The 15,641-nt window shown below is 59.1% G+C and overlaps 3 gene segments (V, D, J or C); all 3 read left to right on the top strand.

Moving 5' to 3' along the window:
* The first annotated feature begins 305 nt into the window (after window positions 1-305).
* LOC103229879 (immunoglobulin heavy constant alpha 2-like) overlaps window positions 306-15,641 on the top strand; it is a 229,682-nt gene continuing 214,346 nt past the window's right edge. The window contains 1 exon segment of the C gene segment in view: window positions 306-506. Coding sequence covers window positions 425-506 — 82 coding nt within the window.
* The window catches only part of LOC103229933 (immunoglobulin heavy constant gamma 1-like), a 90,473-nt gene continuing 76,663 nt past the window's right edge, over window positions 1,832-15,641 (top strand). The window contains 2 exon segments of the C gene segment in view: window positions 1,832-1,870; window positions 2,067-2,274. Of these exon segments, the coding sequence occupies window positions 1,832-1,870; window positions 2,067-2,274 (247 nt within the window).
* LOC103229874 (immunoglobulin heavy constant mu-like) lies at window positions 2,317-13,969 on the top strand. The segment is given in 7 exon segments: window positions 2,317-2,906; window positions 9,433-9,747; window positions 9,839-10,174; window positions 10,397-10,714; window positions 10,895-11,227; window positions 13,395-13,510; window positions 13,700-13,969. Coding segments are annotated over 6 exon segments (1,191 nt in total).

Raw genomic sequence — 15,641 nt, 5'->3', positions numbered from 1 at the left:
GGCTAACAGCGGAAGGGAGAGCACTGGCAAAGGTGCTGGGGGCCCCTGGACCTGACCCGCCCTGGGGACCGCAGCCAGACCAGCCCCAGGCCCCGCAGGCCCCCTACCAGCCGCAGGGTTTTGGCTGAGCTGGGAACCACTGTGCTAACTGGGGACACAGTGATAGGAAGCTCTGCAAAAACCATGCTCTCCAGGGACCCCGGCTGTGGGTTTCTGCAGCCCCTGGCTCAGGGCTGACTCACTGTGGCTGAATACTTCGAGCACTGGGGCCAGGGCGCCCTGGTCACCGTCTCCTCAGGTGAGTCTGCTGTCTGGGGATAGTGGGGAGCCAGGTGTACTGGGCCAGGCAAGGGCTTTGGCCTCAGACTTGGGGACAGGTGCTCAGCAAAGGAGGTTGGCAGGAGGGCGGAGGGTATGTTTTTGTATGGGAGAAGCAGGAGGGCAGAGGCTGTGCTACTGGTACTTGGATCTCTGGGGCCGTGGCACCCTCATCACCGTCTCCTCAGGTGAGCCCCCCTGCAGCCCCCTCCCAGTCTTCTCTGTCCAGGCACCAGGCCAGGTCTCTGGGGTCTGCAGCTGGTCTGGGTCTGGCCTGAGGCCACACCAGCTGCCATCCCTGGGATCTCTGCCATGGGCTGCATGCCAGAGCCCTGCTGTCACTTAGCCCTGGGGCCAGCTAGAGCCCCCAAGGACAGACAGGGACCCCGCTGGGCTTCAGCCCCATCAGGGACCCTCCACAGATGGCAAGCAGGCTGAGGGCAGGGATGGGAAAGAGAAGTTGTGGGCAGAGCCGGGACCGGGGCTAGGCGCTGGCTTTTCAGGTGCCAGGGACCAGGCCCATACTTTAGCGTGGCTGCAAGTACTTGGAGCACTGGGGCCCGGAGCACTGGGGCCCAGATCACAGGGCAGCCTGGCCACCATCTCCCTGGGAACGTCACCCCTCCTGGCCTGGGTCTCAGCCTGGGGATCTGTGTGACTGGGGACAGGGATGCCGGCTATCTCTGCTCTGTGCTTGGGCCATGTGACCCATTCGAGTGTCCTGCATGGGCACGGGTTTGTGTCTGGGCAGGAACAGGGACTGTGTCCCTGTGTGATGCTTTTGATCTCTGGGGCCAAGGGCTCAGAGTCACCGTCTCTTCAGGTAAGATGGCTTTCTTTCTGCCTCCTTGCTCTGGGTCCAGTGTCCTCTGTCCTGGAGCTGGGAGATAATGTCCAGTGGCTCCTTGGTCTGTGCAGGGCCACGTTCAGCAGGCCTTTCTTTGGGAATCGGGACTCTGCTCCTGGGACAAAGGGTGGGCAGAGTCATGCTTGTGCTGGGGACAAAATGACCTTGGGACACGGGGCTGGCTGCCACAGCTGGCCCGGGACAGTCGGAGAGTTGGGTTTTTGTGCACCCCTTAATGGGGCCTCCCACAATGTGACTACTTTGAGTACTGGGGCCAGGGAGTCCTGGTCACCGTCTCCTCAGGTGAGTCCTCACAACCTCTCTCCTGCTTTAACTCTGAGGGGTTTTGCTGCATTTTGGGGGAAAAATAAGTGTGCCTGGGTCTCCTGCCAAGAAAGCCCTGGAGCAGCCGGGGGGCTCAGGAGGATGCCCCGAGGCAACAGCGGCCACACAGACAAGGGGCAAGGGCTCCAGATGCTCCCTCCTCCTGAGCCCAGGCAGCAGGGGTCTCTCTGTGGTCAGGGCCACCCTGGGCCTCTGGGGTCCCTTGGCCCAACAACCCCTGGGCCCTCCACGGGCTCCGCCTGAGAGGGTCCCAGGGACTTAGCGGGTGCCAGTTCTTGCCTGGGGTCCTGGCATTGTTGTCACAATGTGACAACTGGTTCGATGTCTGGGGTCCGGGAGTCCTGGTCACCGTCTCCTCAGGTGAGTCCTCACAACCTCTCTCCTGCTTTAACTCTGAGGGGTTTTGCTGCATTTTTGGGGGAAAATAAGTGTCCCTGGGTCTCCTGCCAAGAAAGCCCTGGAGCAGCCGGGGGGGGCTCAGGAGGACGCCCTGAGGCAACAGCGGCCACACAGACAAGGGGCAAGGGCTCCAGATGCTCCCTCCTCCTGAGCCCAGGCAACATGGGTCTCTCTGTGGTCAGGGCCACCCTGGGCCTCTGGGGTCCCTTGGCCCAACAACCCCTGGGCCCTCCACGGGCTCCATCTGAGAGGGTCCCAGGGACTTAGTGGGTGCCAGTTCTTGCCTGAGGTCCTGGCATTGTTGTCACAATGTGACAACTCATTGGATGTCTGGGGCCGGGGAGTTCTGGTCACTGTCTCCTCAGGTGAGTCCTCACCACCCCCTCTCCGAGTCCACTTAGGGAGACTCGGCTTGCCGGGGTCTTAGGGTCAGAGTCCTGGAGGCACTTTGGACGTCAGGAAAGAAAGCCAGGGAGAGGGTCCCTTCGAATGGGAACTCAGCGTCTCCTCCCCAAGTCCAGCCACAGATGTCGGCAGCTGGGGGGTTCCTTTGGCTGGTCTGGGGTGACCACTCTCTGCTTCATTTGGAGCATTCTCAGGGGCTGTGGTGACGATTGTGTGGTAGGGCTCTGTCCCGCTCCAAGGCACCCACGCTCTGGGACGGGTGCCCGCCGGGGTGTTTGGACTCCTGGGGGTGACTTGTCAGCCGTCTGCTTGCAGTTGGATGTCCCAGGCTGACAGTGGTCTGGCTTCTGAGGGGTCAGGCCAGAATGTGGGGTACGTGGGAGGCCAGCAGAGGGTTCCATGAGAAGGGCAGGACAGGGACACGGACAGTCGGCTTCCATGTGACGCCTGGAGACAGAAGGTCTCTGGGTGGCTGGGAACAACGCGAGCCGGGCGCCCAGGGTTTTTGTGGGGTGAGGATGGACATTCTGCCATTGTGATTACTACGGTTTGGATTCCTGGGGCCAAGGGGTCCTCGTCACCGTCTCCTCAGGTAAGAATGGCCACTCTAGGGCCTTTGTTTTCTGCTATTGCCTGTGGGGTTTTCTGAGCATTGCAGGCTGGTCCTCGGGACATGTTCCAAGGGGACCTGGGCGGACTGGCCAGGAGGGGACGGGCACTGGGGTGCCTTGGGGATCTGGGAGCCTCTGTGGATTTTCCGATGCCTTTGGAAAATGGGACTTAGGTTGGATGTGTCTGATGGAGTAACTGAGCCTGGGGGCTTGGGGAGCCACATCTGGACGAGATGCCAGAGCAAAACAGGGGTCTTAGTGATGGCTGAGGAATGTGTCTCAGGTGCGGTGTCTGTAGGACTGCAGGATCGCTGCACACACAGCGAATCATGAAACATTTTCTTTAGAATTATGAGGTGCGCTGTGTGCCAACCTGCATCTTAAATTCTCTGTTGGCTGGAAAGAGAACTGTCAGAGTGGGTGAATCCAGCCAGGACGGACGCGTAGCCTTGGTCTTGATGAGAGCAGGGTCGGGGCACGGGTAGTCCAGAAAGGGTGGCTGCTGTCCTGACAGGGGCTTAGGGAGGCCCCAGGAACTCAGTGCCCTGAAGTTGGTTTCCAAGAGAAAGTGATTGTTCATCTTAAGAGGCGTGCTTATTAAATGTTAAAAGACAGGATATGTTTGAAGTGGCTCCAGAGAAAAATGGTTAAGACAATTATGACTTAAAAATGTGAAAGATTTTGAAGTATATTAATTTTTTTAACTGTCCAAGTATTTGAAATTCTTATCATTTGATTAACACCCATGAGTGGTGTGTCTCTGGAATTAGGGCCAAAGTAAGTTTAGCTAAGAAATACTAGCACAGTGCTGTCGGCTCTGACACAGGACTGAGTTTTGAGCATCATAAATCAAGTTTATTTTTTTAATTAATTGAGTGAAGCTGGGAGCGGATGATGAGTTAGAGTCAAGATGGCTGCATGGGGGTCTTGGGCACCCACAGCAGGTGGCAGGAAGCAGGTCACCGCAAGAGTCTATTTTAGGAAGCAAAAAAACACAACTGGTAAATTTATCACTTCTGGTTGTGAAGAGGTGGTTTCGCCTGGGCCCAGATCTGAAAGTGCTCTACTGAGCAAAACAACACCTGGACGATTTGCGTTTCTAAAATAAGGCGAGGCTGACCGAAACTGGAAAGGCTCTTTTTTTTAACTATCCGAATTTCATTTCCAATCTTAGCTTATCAACTGCTAGTTTGTGCAAACAGGATATCAACTTCTAAACTGCATTCATTTTTAAAGTAAGATGTTTCAGAAATTAAATAGTCTTAGGGAGAGTTTATGACTGCATTCAAAAAACTTTTAAAATTAGTTTGTTATCCCTTCATGTGATAATTAATCTCAAACACGTTTTCAATACCTCAGAGCATTATTTTTATAATAACTATGTTCACAATCTTTTTAGGTTAACTCGTTTTCTCTTTGTGATTAAGGAGAAACACTTTGATATTCTGATAGAGTGGCCTTCATTTTAGTTGTTTTTCAAGACCACTTTTCAACTACTCACTTTAGGATAAGTTTTAGGTAAAATATGCATCATTATCCTGAATTATTTCAGTTAAACATGTTAGTTTGTGGCTTAAGAGAAAACTCAGTCAGATAGTGCTGAAGACAGGACTGTGGAGACACCTTAGAAGGACGGGTTCTGTTCGGAATCACCGATTCGGCTTCAGCCAGACTGGCCTAGCGGAGGCTCTGGGAGGCTGCCTGCCAGGCCCGGGCTGGGCTTGGGTCTCCCCGGACTACCCAGAGCTGGGATGCGTGGCTTCTGCCACCAGGCCAACTGGCTGCTGAGGACCCAGCCCTTGTTAATGGACTTGGAGGAATGATTCCATGCCAAAGCCTTGCAAGGCTCGCAGTGACTACACACCCGACATGGTAAGACAGGCAGCCGCCGCTGCTGCATTCGCTTCTCTTAAACCTTTGTATTTGATGTCTTATTTGCAATAGAAGGGGAATTGGTCTTTGCTTGATGAAGAGCAGGAGACTCATTCGTGTGAGTCTTTTGAGTGACCATTGTCTGGGTCACTCCCATTTAACTTTCCCTAAAGCCCATTTGAAGAAGAGGTCACCCGAGCTCTTTCGCAACCTCTGAATGCGGATGGCATGAGTCATGATGCTTCAGCCCCACTGGCATCGCCCTTGTCTAAATCATTGACTTAGGTCATCGTGCCCTTGAAAGTAGCCCATGCCTTCCAAAGCAATTTGCGGTAAATGGCAGAATTTTAAGTGGCAAATTCAGATAAAATGCATTTCTTGGTTGTTTCCAATGATGACTGTTATCTAGAGGGAATTTAAAGGCAGGGGTTTATTTCAGACTCAGAAGGGAGGAGATGCTCCGAGAAGGTGGAGGCTTTGAGCATTTCAATACCCTCCTCTCGGTGCAGAAGCTAAGCTGCCGATTCTAGAGCAAGGGGAGCTCCTCATTTTTATCACAGTACAGGCTCCTAAATTCTTGGTCTAATTCTGAAGATGTTCTAATAACTTTAAAGCAGCAAAGAAATATTCCACCCCGGTAGTAGGGGGTGGTAATGACTGGTACTGCTTTGGAACCAAAACCCAGATGGTGCTAGGGCAGGACTGCAGGAAACTGGGGTATCAAGTAGAGGGAGACAAACGATGAAAGCCGGCCTGGCTGTGCAGGAACCTGGCAATGAGACGGCTTTAGCTGAGAAAAGCAGGTCTGGTGGGCTGACTGTTTCCAGCCATGACAACTCCATCCAGCTTTCAGAAATGGCCTTGGATGGGCAAAACTGACCTAAGCTGACCTAGACTAAACAAGGCTGAACTGGGCTGAGCTGAGCTGAGCTGGGCTAAGTTGCACTAGCTGAGCTGAGCTGGGCTGGGCTGCACTAAGCTGGGCTGAGCCGGGCAGGGCAGAGCTGTGCTGAGCTGGGCTGAGCTATGCTATGCTGGGCTGACCTGGGCTGAGTTATGCTTTGCTGGGCTGGGCTGGGCTGGGCTGGGCTGTGTTGGGCTAGGCTGGGCTAGGCTGGGCTGAGCTGGGCTGAGCTGGGCTGAGCTGAGCAAGACTAGGCTGAGCAAGACTAGGCTGAGCTGGGCTGGGCTGGGCTGGGCTGGGCTGAGCTGAGCTGAGTTGAGCTTAGCTGGGCTGAGCTAACCGGGGCAGGGGCTGAGCTGGGCTGAGCTAACCTGGACTGGGGCTGAGCTAACCCGGGCTGGGGCTGAGCTAACCTGGGCTGGGCTGAGCTGAGCTGAGCTGAGCTAGGTTGGGCTGGGCTGAGCAGGCTGTGTTGGGCTGACCCAAGCTGGGCTGAGCTCATGAGAGCTCAGCTGAGCTGAGTTTAGCTGGGCTGAGCTAACCAGGGCTGGGCTGAGGTGGGCTGAGCTGAGCAGAGCTAAGCCTGCTAGAGAACTAAGAGCTAAGCTATGCTGGGCTGACCTGGGCTGAGCTATGCTTTGCTGGGCTGGGTTGGGCTGAGCTGGGCTGAGCTGAGCTGAGTTGAGCAAGGCTAGGCTAAGCTGAGCTGAGCTGAGATGAGCTGAGCTGAGATGAGCTGAGCGGAGCTGAGCTGGGCCGGGCTGAGCTGGGCCGAGCTGAGCTGAACCGGGCTGAGCCGAGCTGAACTGGATTGAGCGTGCTGTGTTGGGCTGAGCCAAGCTAGGCTGAGCTGAGCCGAGTTGAGCTTAGCTGGGCTGAGCTAACCTGGGCAGGGATGAGCTGGGCTGAGATAACCTGGGCTGGGCTGAGCTAGGGTGAGCTGGGCTTCACTGGCGTCAGTCAGGTTGGATTGGGCTGAGTTGAGCTGACCTCAACTGAACTGACCTAGGCTGAGCTGAACTGAGCTGAAGTGGGATGTGCTGGGCTGAGCTGGGATGGGCTGGGCTGGGCTGAGCGGACCTGGGCTGAGCTGGGTCAAGCTGAGCTGAACCAGGATGAGCTGGGCTGGGCGGTACGGGCTGGGCTGACCTGGACCAGGCTGGGCCAGGTTGAGCTGGGCTGGGCTGCGCTGGGTTGAGCTGGGCTGGGCTGGGCTGGGCTGAGCTGAGCTGAGCTGGGCTGGGCTATGCTGAGCTGGGATGGGCTGGGCTGAGCCAGGTTGTGCCCGGCTGAACTGAGCTGGGCTAAGCTGAGCTGGGCTGAGCTGGGCTGAGCTGGGCTGAGTCGAGCTGGGCTGGGCTGGGCTGGGCTGGGCTGGGCTGGGCTGGGCTGAGCTGAGCTGGGCTGGGCTGGGCTGGGCTGAGCTGAGCTGGGCTGAGCTGACCTGGGCTGGGCTGGGCTGGGCTGGGCTGGGCTGGGCTGGGCTGGGCTGGGCTGAGCTGAGCTGAGCTGGGCTGAGCTGGGCTGAGCTGAGCTGGGCTGAGCTGAGCTGGGCTGAGCTGAGCTGGGCTGAGCTGGGCTGAGCGGAGCTGGGCTGGGCTGAGCGGGGCTGGGCTGGGCTGGGCTGGGCTGGGCTGAGCTGGGCTGAGCTGAACTGGGCTGGGCTGGGCTGAGCTGAGCTGAGGTGAGCTGAGCTAGGCTGAGCTGGGCTGAGTGGGGCTAGGCTGGGCTGGGCTGAGTGGGGCTGGGCTGGGCTGAGTGGGGCTGGGCTGGGCTGAGCTGAGCTGAACTGGGCTGAGCTGAGCTGGGCTGAGCTGAGCTGAACTGGGCTGAGCTGAACTGGGCTGAGCTGAGCTGAGCTGGGCTGGGCTGAGCTGGGCTGGGCTGGGCTGGGCTGGGCTGGGCTGGGCTAGGCTGGGCTGGGCTGGGCTGGGCTGGGCTGAGCTGAGCTGAACTGAACTGGGCTGAGCTGAGCTGGGCTGAGCTGAACTGGGCTGGGCTGAACTGGGCTGGGCTGGGCTGAGCTGAGCTGAGGTGAGCTGAGCTAGGCTGGGTTGGGTTGAGCTGAGCTGAGCTGAGCTGAGCTGGGTTGGGCTGGGCTGTGCTGGGCTGACCTGGGCTGAGCTGAGCTGAGCTGAGCTAAACTGGGCTGTGCTGGGCTGAACTGGACTGAGCTGTGCTGGGCTGGGCTGGGCTGAGCTGGGCTGAGCTGAATTGGTCCAGGCTGGGCTGAACTGAGCTGGGTTGAGCCAAACTAGGCTGAGCTGGGATGAGCTGGGCTGAACTGGGCTGGGTTGAACAGAGCTGGGTTGAGCTGGGCTGGACTGGGCTGAGTTGAACCAGGCTGACCTGGGCTGAGCCGAGCTGGGTTGAGCTGAACCGGGCTGGGCTGGGCTGCGATGAGCTGAGCTGAGCTGAACTGAGCTGGGCTGAGCTGAGCTGGGTTGGGCCAAGTTAGGCTGGGCTGGGCTGAGCTGAACTGAGCTGGGCTGAGCTGAGTTGGTCCGGGCTGGGCTGGACTGAGCTGGGCTGAGCTGTGCTGGGTTGAGTGGAGCTGGACTGGGCTGAGTTGAGCCAGGTTGACCTGGGCTGAGCTCAGTTGGGTTGAGCCGAGCCGAGCCGGGCTGGGCTAGGCCGAGCTGAGCCAGGCTAGGTTGAGCTGGGCTGGGCTGGGCTAAGCTACGCTGTGCTGAGCCGAGCTGGGTTGAGCGAGCTGGGCTGGGCTGGGTTGGGCTGAGCTGGGCTGTGCTGAGCTGGGCTGAGCTGGGTTGAACTGTGCTGAGCTGGGCTGTGTCGAACTGTGCTTAACTGGTCTAGGCTATACTGGGCTTAGCTGGGCTGAGCTGAGATGGTCTTAGGTGGTCTGAGCTCAGCTAGGCTGGGCTGAGCTGGTCTGAGCTCATCTGAGTTGGGTTGAGCTGAGCTTGGCTTTGCTGAGCTGGGCTTGGCTGAGCTGGATTGAGCCAGCCTGGGCTGGGATGAACTGGAAGACATGGCACTGGGCCAGTCTTCATGATCTTGTCGGACACAGATGGATAGCCTCAGCTGAGTGTACACTGCATTCCCCATCACATCCACCATCCCTATACTCACTCCCAGGTCTGGGTTGTCTGCCTGGGGAGACTTCAGGGTAGCTGGAGGGTGGCTGAGATGGGGGCAGCATAAGCTGGGTTGGAGGGACCAAGCTCTCTATTGGCTGCCTGCTGGGTATGTGGCTCCAGGCTTCCCATTCAGGTATGCAACCTGGGCCCTCCAGCTGCATGTGCTGGGAGCTGAGTGTGTGCAGCACCTACCTGCTGCTGCCTCAGGGGAAAGCAGGCCTGGTCCACCCAAACCTGAGCCCTCAGCCATTCTGAGCAGGGAGCCAGGGGCAGGCAGGCCTCAGAGTGCAGCAGGGCAGCCAACTGAATGGTGGCAGGGGCGGCTCCACCTGCTCCAGGAGCCCCCAGGTCTGCCCAGGTGTTCAGCGCTGGGCCCTGCAGCAGGACCGGCTGAGGCCTGCAGCCCCGACAGCCTTGGACAAAGACCCGAGGCCTCGCCACGGCCCCACCACCCGTTAGCCATGATAATCTGGGCTTTGGAGGCCTGCAGGTGGCCTTGGCTTTGGTGGGGCAGCCACAGTGGGACACAAGTAGAGAGGGCCACTCAGAACGCCACTCAGCCCCGACAGGCAAGGCACAAGGAGGCAGCTCCTCACCCCTCCCTTTCTCTTTTGTCCTGCGGGTCCTCAGGGAGTGCATCCGCCCCAACCCTTTTCCCCCTCGTCTCCTGTGAGAATGCCCTGTTGGATACGAACAAAGTGGCCGTTGGCTGCCTCGCACAGGACTTCCTTCCCGACTCCATCACTTTCTCCTGGAAATTCAAGAACAACTCTGACATCAGTAAAGGCGTCTGGGGCTTCCCATCAGTCCTGAGAGGGGACAAGTACGTGGCCACCTCGCAGGTGCTGCTGGCTTCCACGGACGTCATGCAGGGCACAGACGAACACGTGGTATGCAAAGTCCAGCACCCCAATGGCAACAAAGAACAGAACGTGCCTCTTCCAGGTGAGGGCGGGGTCCACCCACCAGGGGCAGAGAGGGAGCCAAAGGGGGCGGGAGTGGCGGGCACCGGGCTGATGCGTGTCCCTCACTGCAGTGGTTGCCGAGCAGCCTCCCAACGTGAGTGTCTTCATCCCACCCCGAGACGGCTTCGTCGGCAACCCCCGCGAGTCCAAGCTCATCTGCCAGGCCACAGGTTTCAGCCCCCGGCAGATTGAGGTGTCCTGGCTGCGCGAGGGGAAGCAGGTGGGGTCTGGCATCACCACGGACCAGGTGGAGGCTGAAGCCAAAGAGTCTGGGCCCACGACCTTCAAGGTGACCAGCACACTGACCGTCAGCGAGAGAGACTGGCTCAGCCAGAGCGTGTTCACCTGCCGCGTGGATCACAGGGGCCTGACCTTCCAGAAGAACGTGTCCTCCGTGTGTGGCCCCAGTGAGTGACCTGTCCCCGAGGGCGGCACCCACCGACACACAGGGGTCCACCTGGGTCTGGCATTCACCACCCAGATGCAGCCATCTGCTCCCTGAGCCTTGGCTTCCCAGAGCGGCCAAGGGCAGGGGTTCGGCAGAGGCTGTTGCTACTCTCTGGGTGGGAACCACGCCTCCGCCCGCATCCACACCTGCCCCACCTCTGACTCCCTTCTCTTGACTTCAGATCCAGACATAGCCATCCGGGTCTTCGCCATCCCCCCATCCTTTGCCAGCATCTTCCTCACCAAGTCCACCAAGTTGACCTGCCTGGTCACAGACCTGGCCACCTACGACAGTGTGACCATCTCCTGGACCCGCCAGAATGGCGAAGCTCTGAAAACCCACACCAACATCTCCGAGAGCCACCCCAATGGCACCTTCAGCGCCGTGGGTGAGGCCAGCATCTGCGAGGACGACTGGAACTCCGGGGAGTGGTTCAGGTGCACCGTGACCCACACGGACCTGCCCTCGCCGCTGAAGCAGACCATCTCCAGGCCCAAGGGTAGGCCCCACTCTTGCCCCTCTTCCTGCACTCCCTGGGACCCTCCCTGGGCCTCTGGGGCGTGGTGGAGAGCACCCCTCACTCCCCCGTTGTCTGGGCAACTGGGGAAAAGGGGACTTGCCCCCAACCCACAGGCCGGTCCCCTCACTGCCCCGCCCTCACCACCATCTCTTCTCACAGGGGTGCCCATGCACAGGCCCGATGTCTACTTGCTGCCACCAGCCCGGGAGCAGCTGAACCTGCGGGAGTCGGCCACCATCACCTGCCTGGTGACGGGCTTCTCTCCCGCGGACATCTTCGTGCAGTGGATGCAGAGGGGGCAGCCTTTGTCCCCGGAGAAGTATGTGACCAGTGCCCCAATGCCTGAGCCCCAGGCCCCAGGCCGGTACTTCGCCCACAGCATCCTGACCGTGTCTGAAGAGGACTGGAACACGGGGGAGACCTACACCTGCGTCGTGGCCCACGAGGCCCTGCCTAACAGGGTCACCGAGAGGACCGTGGACAAGTCCACCGGTAAACCCACCCTGTACAACGTGTCCCTCGTCATGTCCGACACAGCTGGCACCTGCTACTGACCCTGCTGGCCTGCCCACAGGCTCAGGGCGGCCGGCCGCTCTGTGTTGCGCGCAAACTAACCGTGTCAACGGGGTGAGATGTTGCATCTTATAAAACTAGAAATAAAAAGATCCATTCAAAAGATACTGGTCCTGAGTGCACAATGCTCTAGCCTGCTGGGGCGGTGGCTGTGCTGCACCCACTCTGCGCCTTCCCTACACACCACCTTCCTCCACAGCCTCCACCCCTCCCTCACCTACCCTACACACCACCTTCCTCCACAGCCTCCACCCCTGCCTCACCCACCTGCGTGCCACAGTGGCTTCTAGAAACCCCTGGACTCCCTGCAGCTGCTCACGGCAGGCTGACCTCAGACTTGCCATTCCTCCTACTGCTTCCAGGAAGAAAGCTGAAAGCAAGGCCACACGTATACAGGCAGCACACAGGCATGTGTGGACACACATGGACAGACACGGATACACACAGACACATGGACACACAGAGATGTGCTAACCCATGGGCACACACATACACAGACATGGACACACGCATACACAAACATACGTGGACACACATGTACAACCACGCACAGGCACACAAAGAGAACACTAACTACAGGCACACACACATGGACACATGGACGTATGCACACATGGACATATACATGTGCAGGACGTGCACACAGACACACTAGCACAGAGGCATACACACACAGACACATATCCACAAACACACAGGTGCATGCACACACACACAGACACAAGTACATGGACACGTGCACACACACAGACACACCGACACAGACACGCAGGAGCACGTGCATACACTAACACGTGGACACACACATGTCTACCCACAGGCACACAACAGACAGACACGTGCACACAGACATGCACACACCCACAGATACAACATGTGCACATGCTGGCCAGCCCCCACCCGCATTCTCCCGGTGCCCTGTCATACACTCTGTCCCTGCAGCAGTTTGCTCTCTGTGCTATGCTGGCCCCGGGGCTTTGGGCCCAGGCTCTGCTTGTCCTTCTGTCTCTGCTTGGAGGTGCTGCCATGGCACCCAGCTTGGACCCTACCTGGGAAGCAGCGGCCCCAGGGATAGCATGTGAACCCTGCTGAGGCCAGGCTCTTGATGAAGGCAGTAGATAGCCCCCACACCCACCGGTGAGCAGAACCAGGGCCTGTGCCATGTGCTGAGGGCAGGCAGTGACTAAGCATGGGCCCAGAGGGCAGGGTGGCTGCTCTGGCGGCTGCTCCTCTTACAGGAGGCCTCAGGAGATGAGCTGGAGCAAGTCTGCCCCTGCAAAGACCACCTGCTCCCCAGCCCACAGCAGGGAGCAGGCGAGGTCAGACAGCAGCAGCCCAGGAAGGACTGAGCCCAAGCAGGGGAAGGCAGGGCCCAAGTGAGGTCTCCACACCCAAACACAGTGCTGTCCCTAACTGGGGAGTCCCCACCACACTCTTGGCCCTTTGGGGTCCTGGGCTCCAGGTGTCTCCAGGGGCCCATCTGTGCAGGGGATGCAGCCCCCTGAATGTCCTCATTCCACTGTGGAGCTCAGGTCTCCGTCTGCCCCCTGGGTCCTGGCAGGGTAGGACAAGTCCGCCAGGATGTCCCCACGCAGACTCTGCTCCAAAAGGGAGCTGGAGAGTCAGGGCCTTGGTGACGGGGTGAAGATCGGGCACCCCCCAGCTTAGTCCTCCCACCTGCCCACCCCCACAGCACAAGGGCAGGGCCACACCCCCTGCTTCCCCCTCCAGGAGAGTGAGGACATGCTGGCCGCTGCTCCGCTAGGGCCCCAACCTCCGGCCCCTGCCTGTGTCTGTGTGCTGCATCCCCCACGCTCTCTCCACCACCCCAGGGCTCCTGGGAAGAGACCTCAGGGTCCCAGCCCTGCCCAGCCTCGGCCTGTGCCCCTGCTGCATCAGGCTTTCAGGGACCCAGCCCAGGCCCTGAACAGTGCCCCAGCCCCCCTGCACTTGCTCTCCCCGCCCCCGCCCCGGGTGCAGCACAGCCTAGGCGCCAAGGGTAGGCTTAGAGGATGGGCCCCAGGGGCAGGCTTTGCTGGGTGCCACCCCAGCCTGACCCTATTTCCCTGTGCTGTGTCTCCTGCAGAGGGGGAGGTGAGTGCTGACGAGGAGGGCTTTGAGAACCTGTGGGCCACTGCCTCCACCTTCATCGTTCTCTTCCTCTTGAGCCTCTTCTACAGTACCACCGTCACCTTGTTCAAGGTAGCACGGCTGTGGCACAGGGATGAGGGCACAGGGGGAGTGTGGGACCCGGGGAGCATGGAGCCCGGGGAGCAGCCTGGGCTGGACGTCTACCCCGGAGGCCCCCATACCACCCTGCTGGGTCACCTCTGCCCCAGCTCCCTTCCCAACCATGGGGAAAGCACTTCACCCTGTCTCTGTTGCCCGCAGGTGAAATGATCCCAACAGAAGAACATCGGAGACCAGAGACAGGAACTCAAAGGGGCGCTGCCTCCGGGTCTGGGGTCCCGGCCTGTGTGGCCTGTTGGCGCGTGTTTCTCTTCCCTGCCCGGCCTCCAGCTATGTGCTCTAACACAGGCTTCCTTCTAGAGAGGCAGGGGCGGGCTGGTGTGCGGACCACGACGGGGGCTCCACTCCACATCGCTTTGCTGTGTATACGCTTGTTGCCCTGAAATAAATATGCACATTTTATCCATGAAACTGCTTTCTCGTGAGGGTTTTTGTTTCTTTTTCAAAACTTTCATGCTTCATGGGCATCTCAAAGGCAGCTGTGGAAAAGAGCGCTGGGTCAGCGCAGGGGGTTTCGAGGAAAGCCATGTGCCCAGGAAAGGGGCCGCAGGAGCAGGTGGGCCAGACTTAGACTCGGGGCATGCCCAGCCTGATGGAAGGAGGGCAACTGAGCAGGAGAGGACTCCAGGCCTGGTCCCCCAAGCACAGCCTGAATTGGGAGACTGGGGCTCAGGCCTCTGCGGCCTCTGTGTGTGCTCCACGAGCCTACAACTGCCCGGGTCACCTTGCCGCCGTTCCTAGCAAGCCCAGATGGGTCTTGGCCTTGCCCCAAACCTTCGTGATGTCTGGTGCACACCACTGGGATCCAGGAGGCATGGGCTGAGCCCTCGAGAGCAGGTGGCCCTGTCTGCACAGTGTGGGGGCCTCTTGCACCCCACAGAAGCACAGGGGTGGGTTGGCTGCAGCCACGCCTGTGGCAGGGGTGTGGAAGTTGGAGCAAAAATTTTGGGTGAAGTAGTGTCTTACTCCAATTGGGCGACTATCACAAAACACTATCAGCTGGGAAGCTTGAGCAATAGACATTTGCCTCCCACAGCTCTTGAGGCTGGAAGTCTAAGATCAAGGCGCCAGCAACTTCAGCGTCTAGTGAAGGCCAGTTCCCGGCTCAGAGACGCACCTTCTCACTGCATCCTCACGCGGCAGAAGTGGGTTAAAGAGCTCTCGGGGTCTCTTTCATACGGGCGCTAAGCCCATCACGAGGGCCTCATCATTTCCCAGATGCTCAGGCTCCCAATGTTATCCCCTTGTGGGTGAGGACTGGGGGGCATGACCGTGTGGTCCTTAGGAACCATTAGGGAATACAAGGTGGGGAGGGTAAGTCTCCACCATCACCCTGAAGATGGGCAGGTGGTGGTCAGGCTTTGGGCAGTGCCAAAAAATGACTCCCCAGGTTGGTAGGAGCAGGATCAAAGAACAGGGGACTTTTTCAGAGATGGCAGCCAAGCAGAAGTTGGGGGCTCATGCCAGGAGGCTCACTTGGCCATGGTGCAGTCAGCCAGAGGTGACCCACAGTCCATGGCAAAGTCAAGGACAGCAGTGGTTGTGAGACCAGGCTGGAGTCAGGTGGTTGAGGGGAGAGGACCAGGCTGGAGGACTGGGCAGACCCCAAGGCCATAGAATTGTACTGGAGGAAGCATCCAGGATGGCGTCTTGGGAGGGCTCAAAAGCTGGGGGCCCAGAAGGAGGCCATTTCAGGTTCTGAGGAGCAGCCTGGCACTTGCTCTGAGCCAGCTGTCACGGGCATCTGGGGGCTGCTGGGTACAACTTGTGTCCCTCTCACTGTGCTCTCCACAAGGACCTGGCTCGCCCTTGTGACCCTGCTGGATCCCCGAGTTGGCACCAGCCCTGCCCTCAGAGAGAATGTACAGGAGGCAGGTGGAGATGCACATGTGGGTCCCTGGGGAAATCCATCCTCCGGCCGTGGGCTCCCAGTTGGCTCCTAGCCTCCGGCTCCAGCTTCACCCCATATAGCTTACCATGGGCTCAACCTCCCATGCTGGGGGAGGACAGAGTGAGGGATCCCACACTGCCCATGGCACACCCAGGGGGCCAGAGAGACTGCGCTGGGCTCGGGCAGGGAGGC

The sequence above is a fragment of the Chlorocebus sabaeus genome, chromosome 24 (assembly GCF_047675955.1).
Source record: "Chlorocebus sabaeus isolate Y175 chromosome 24, mChlSab1.0.hap1, whole genome shotgun sequence".
Lineage (NCBI taxonomy): Eukaryota > Metazoa > Chordata > Mammalia > Primates > Cercopithecidae > Chlorocebus > Chlorocebus sabaeus.
This window is presented reverse-complemented; position numbering and strand designations above follow the sequence as displayed.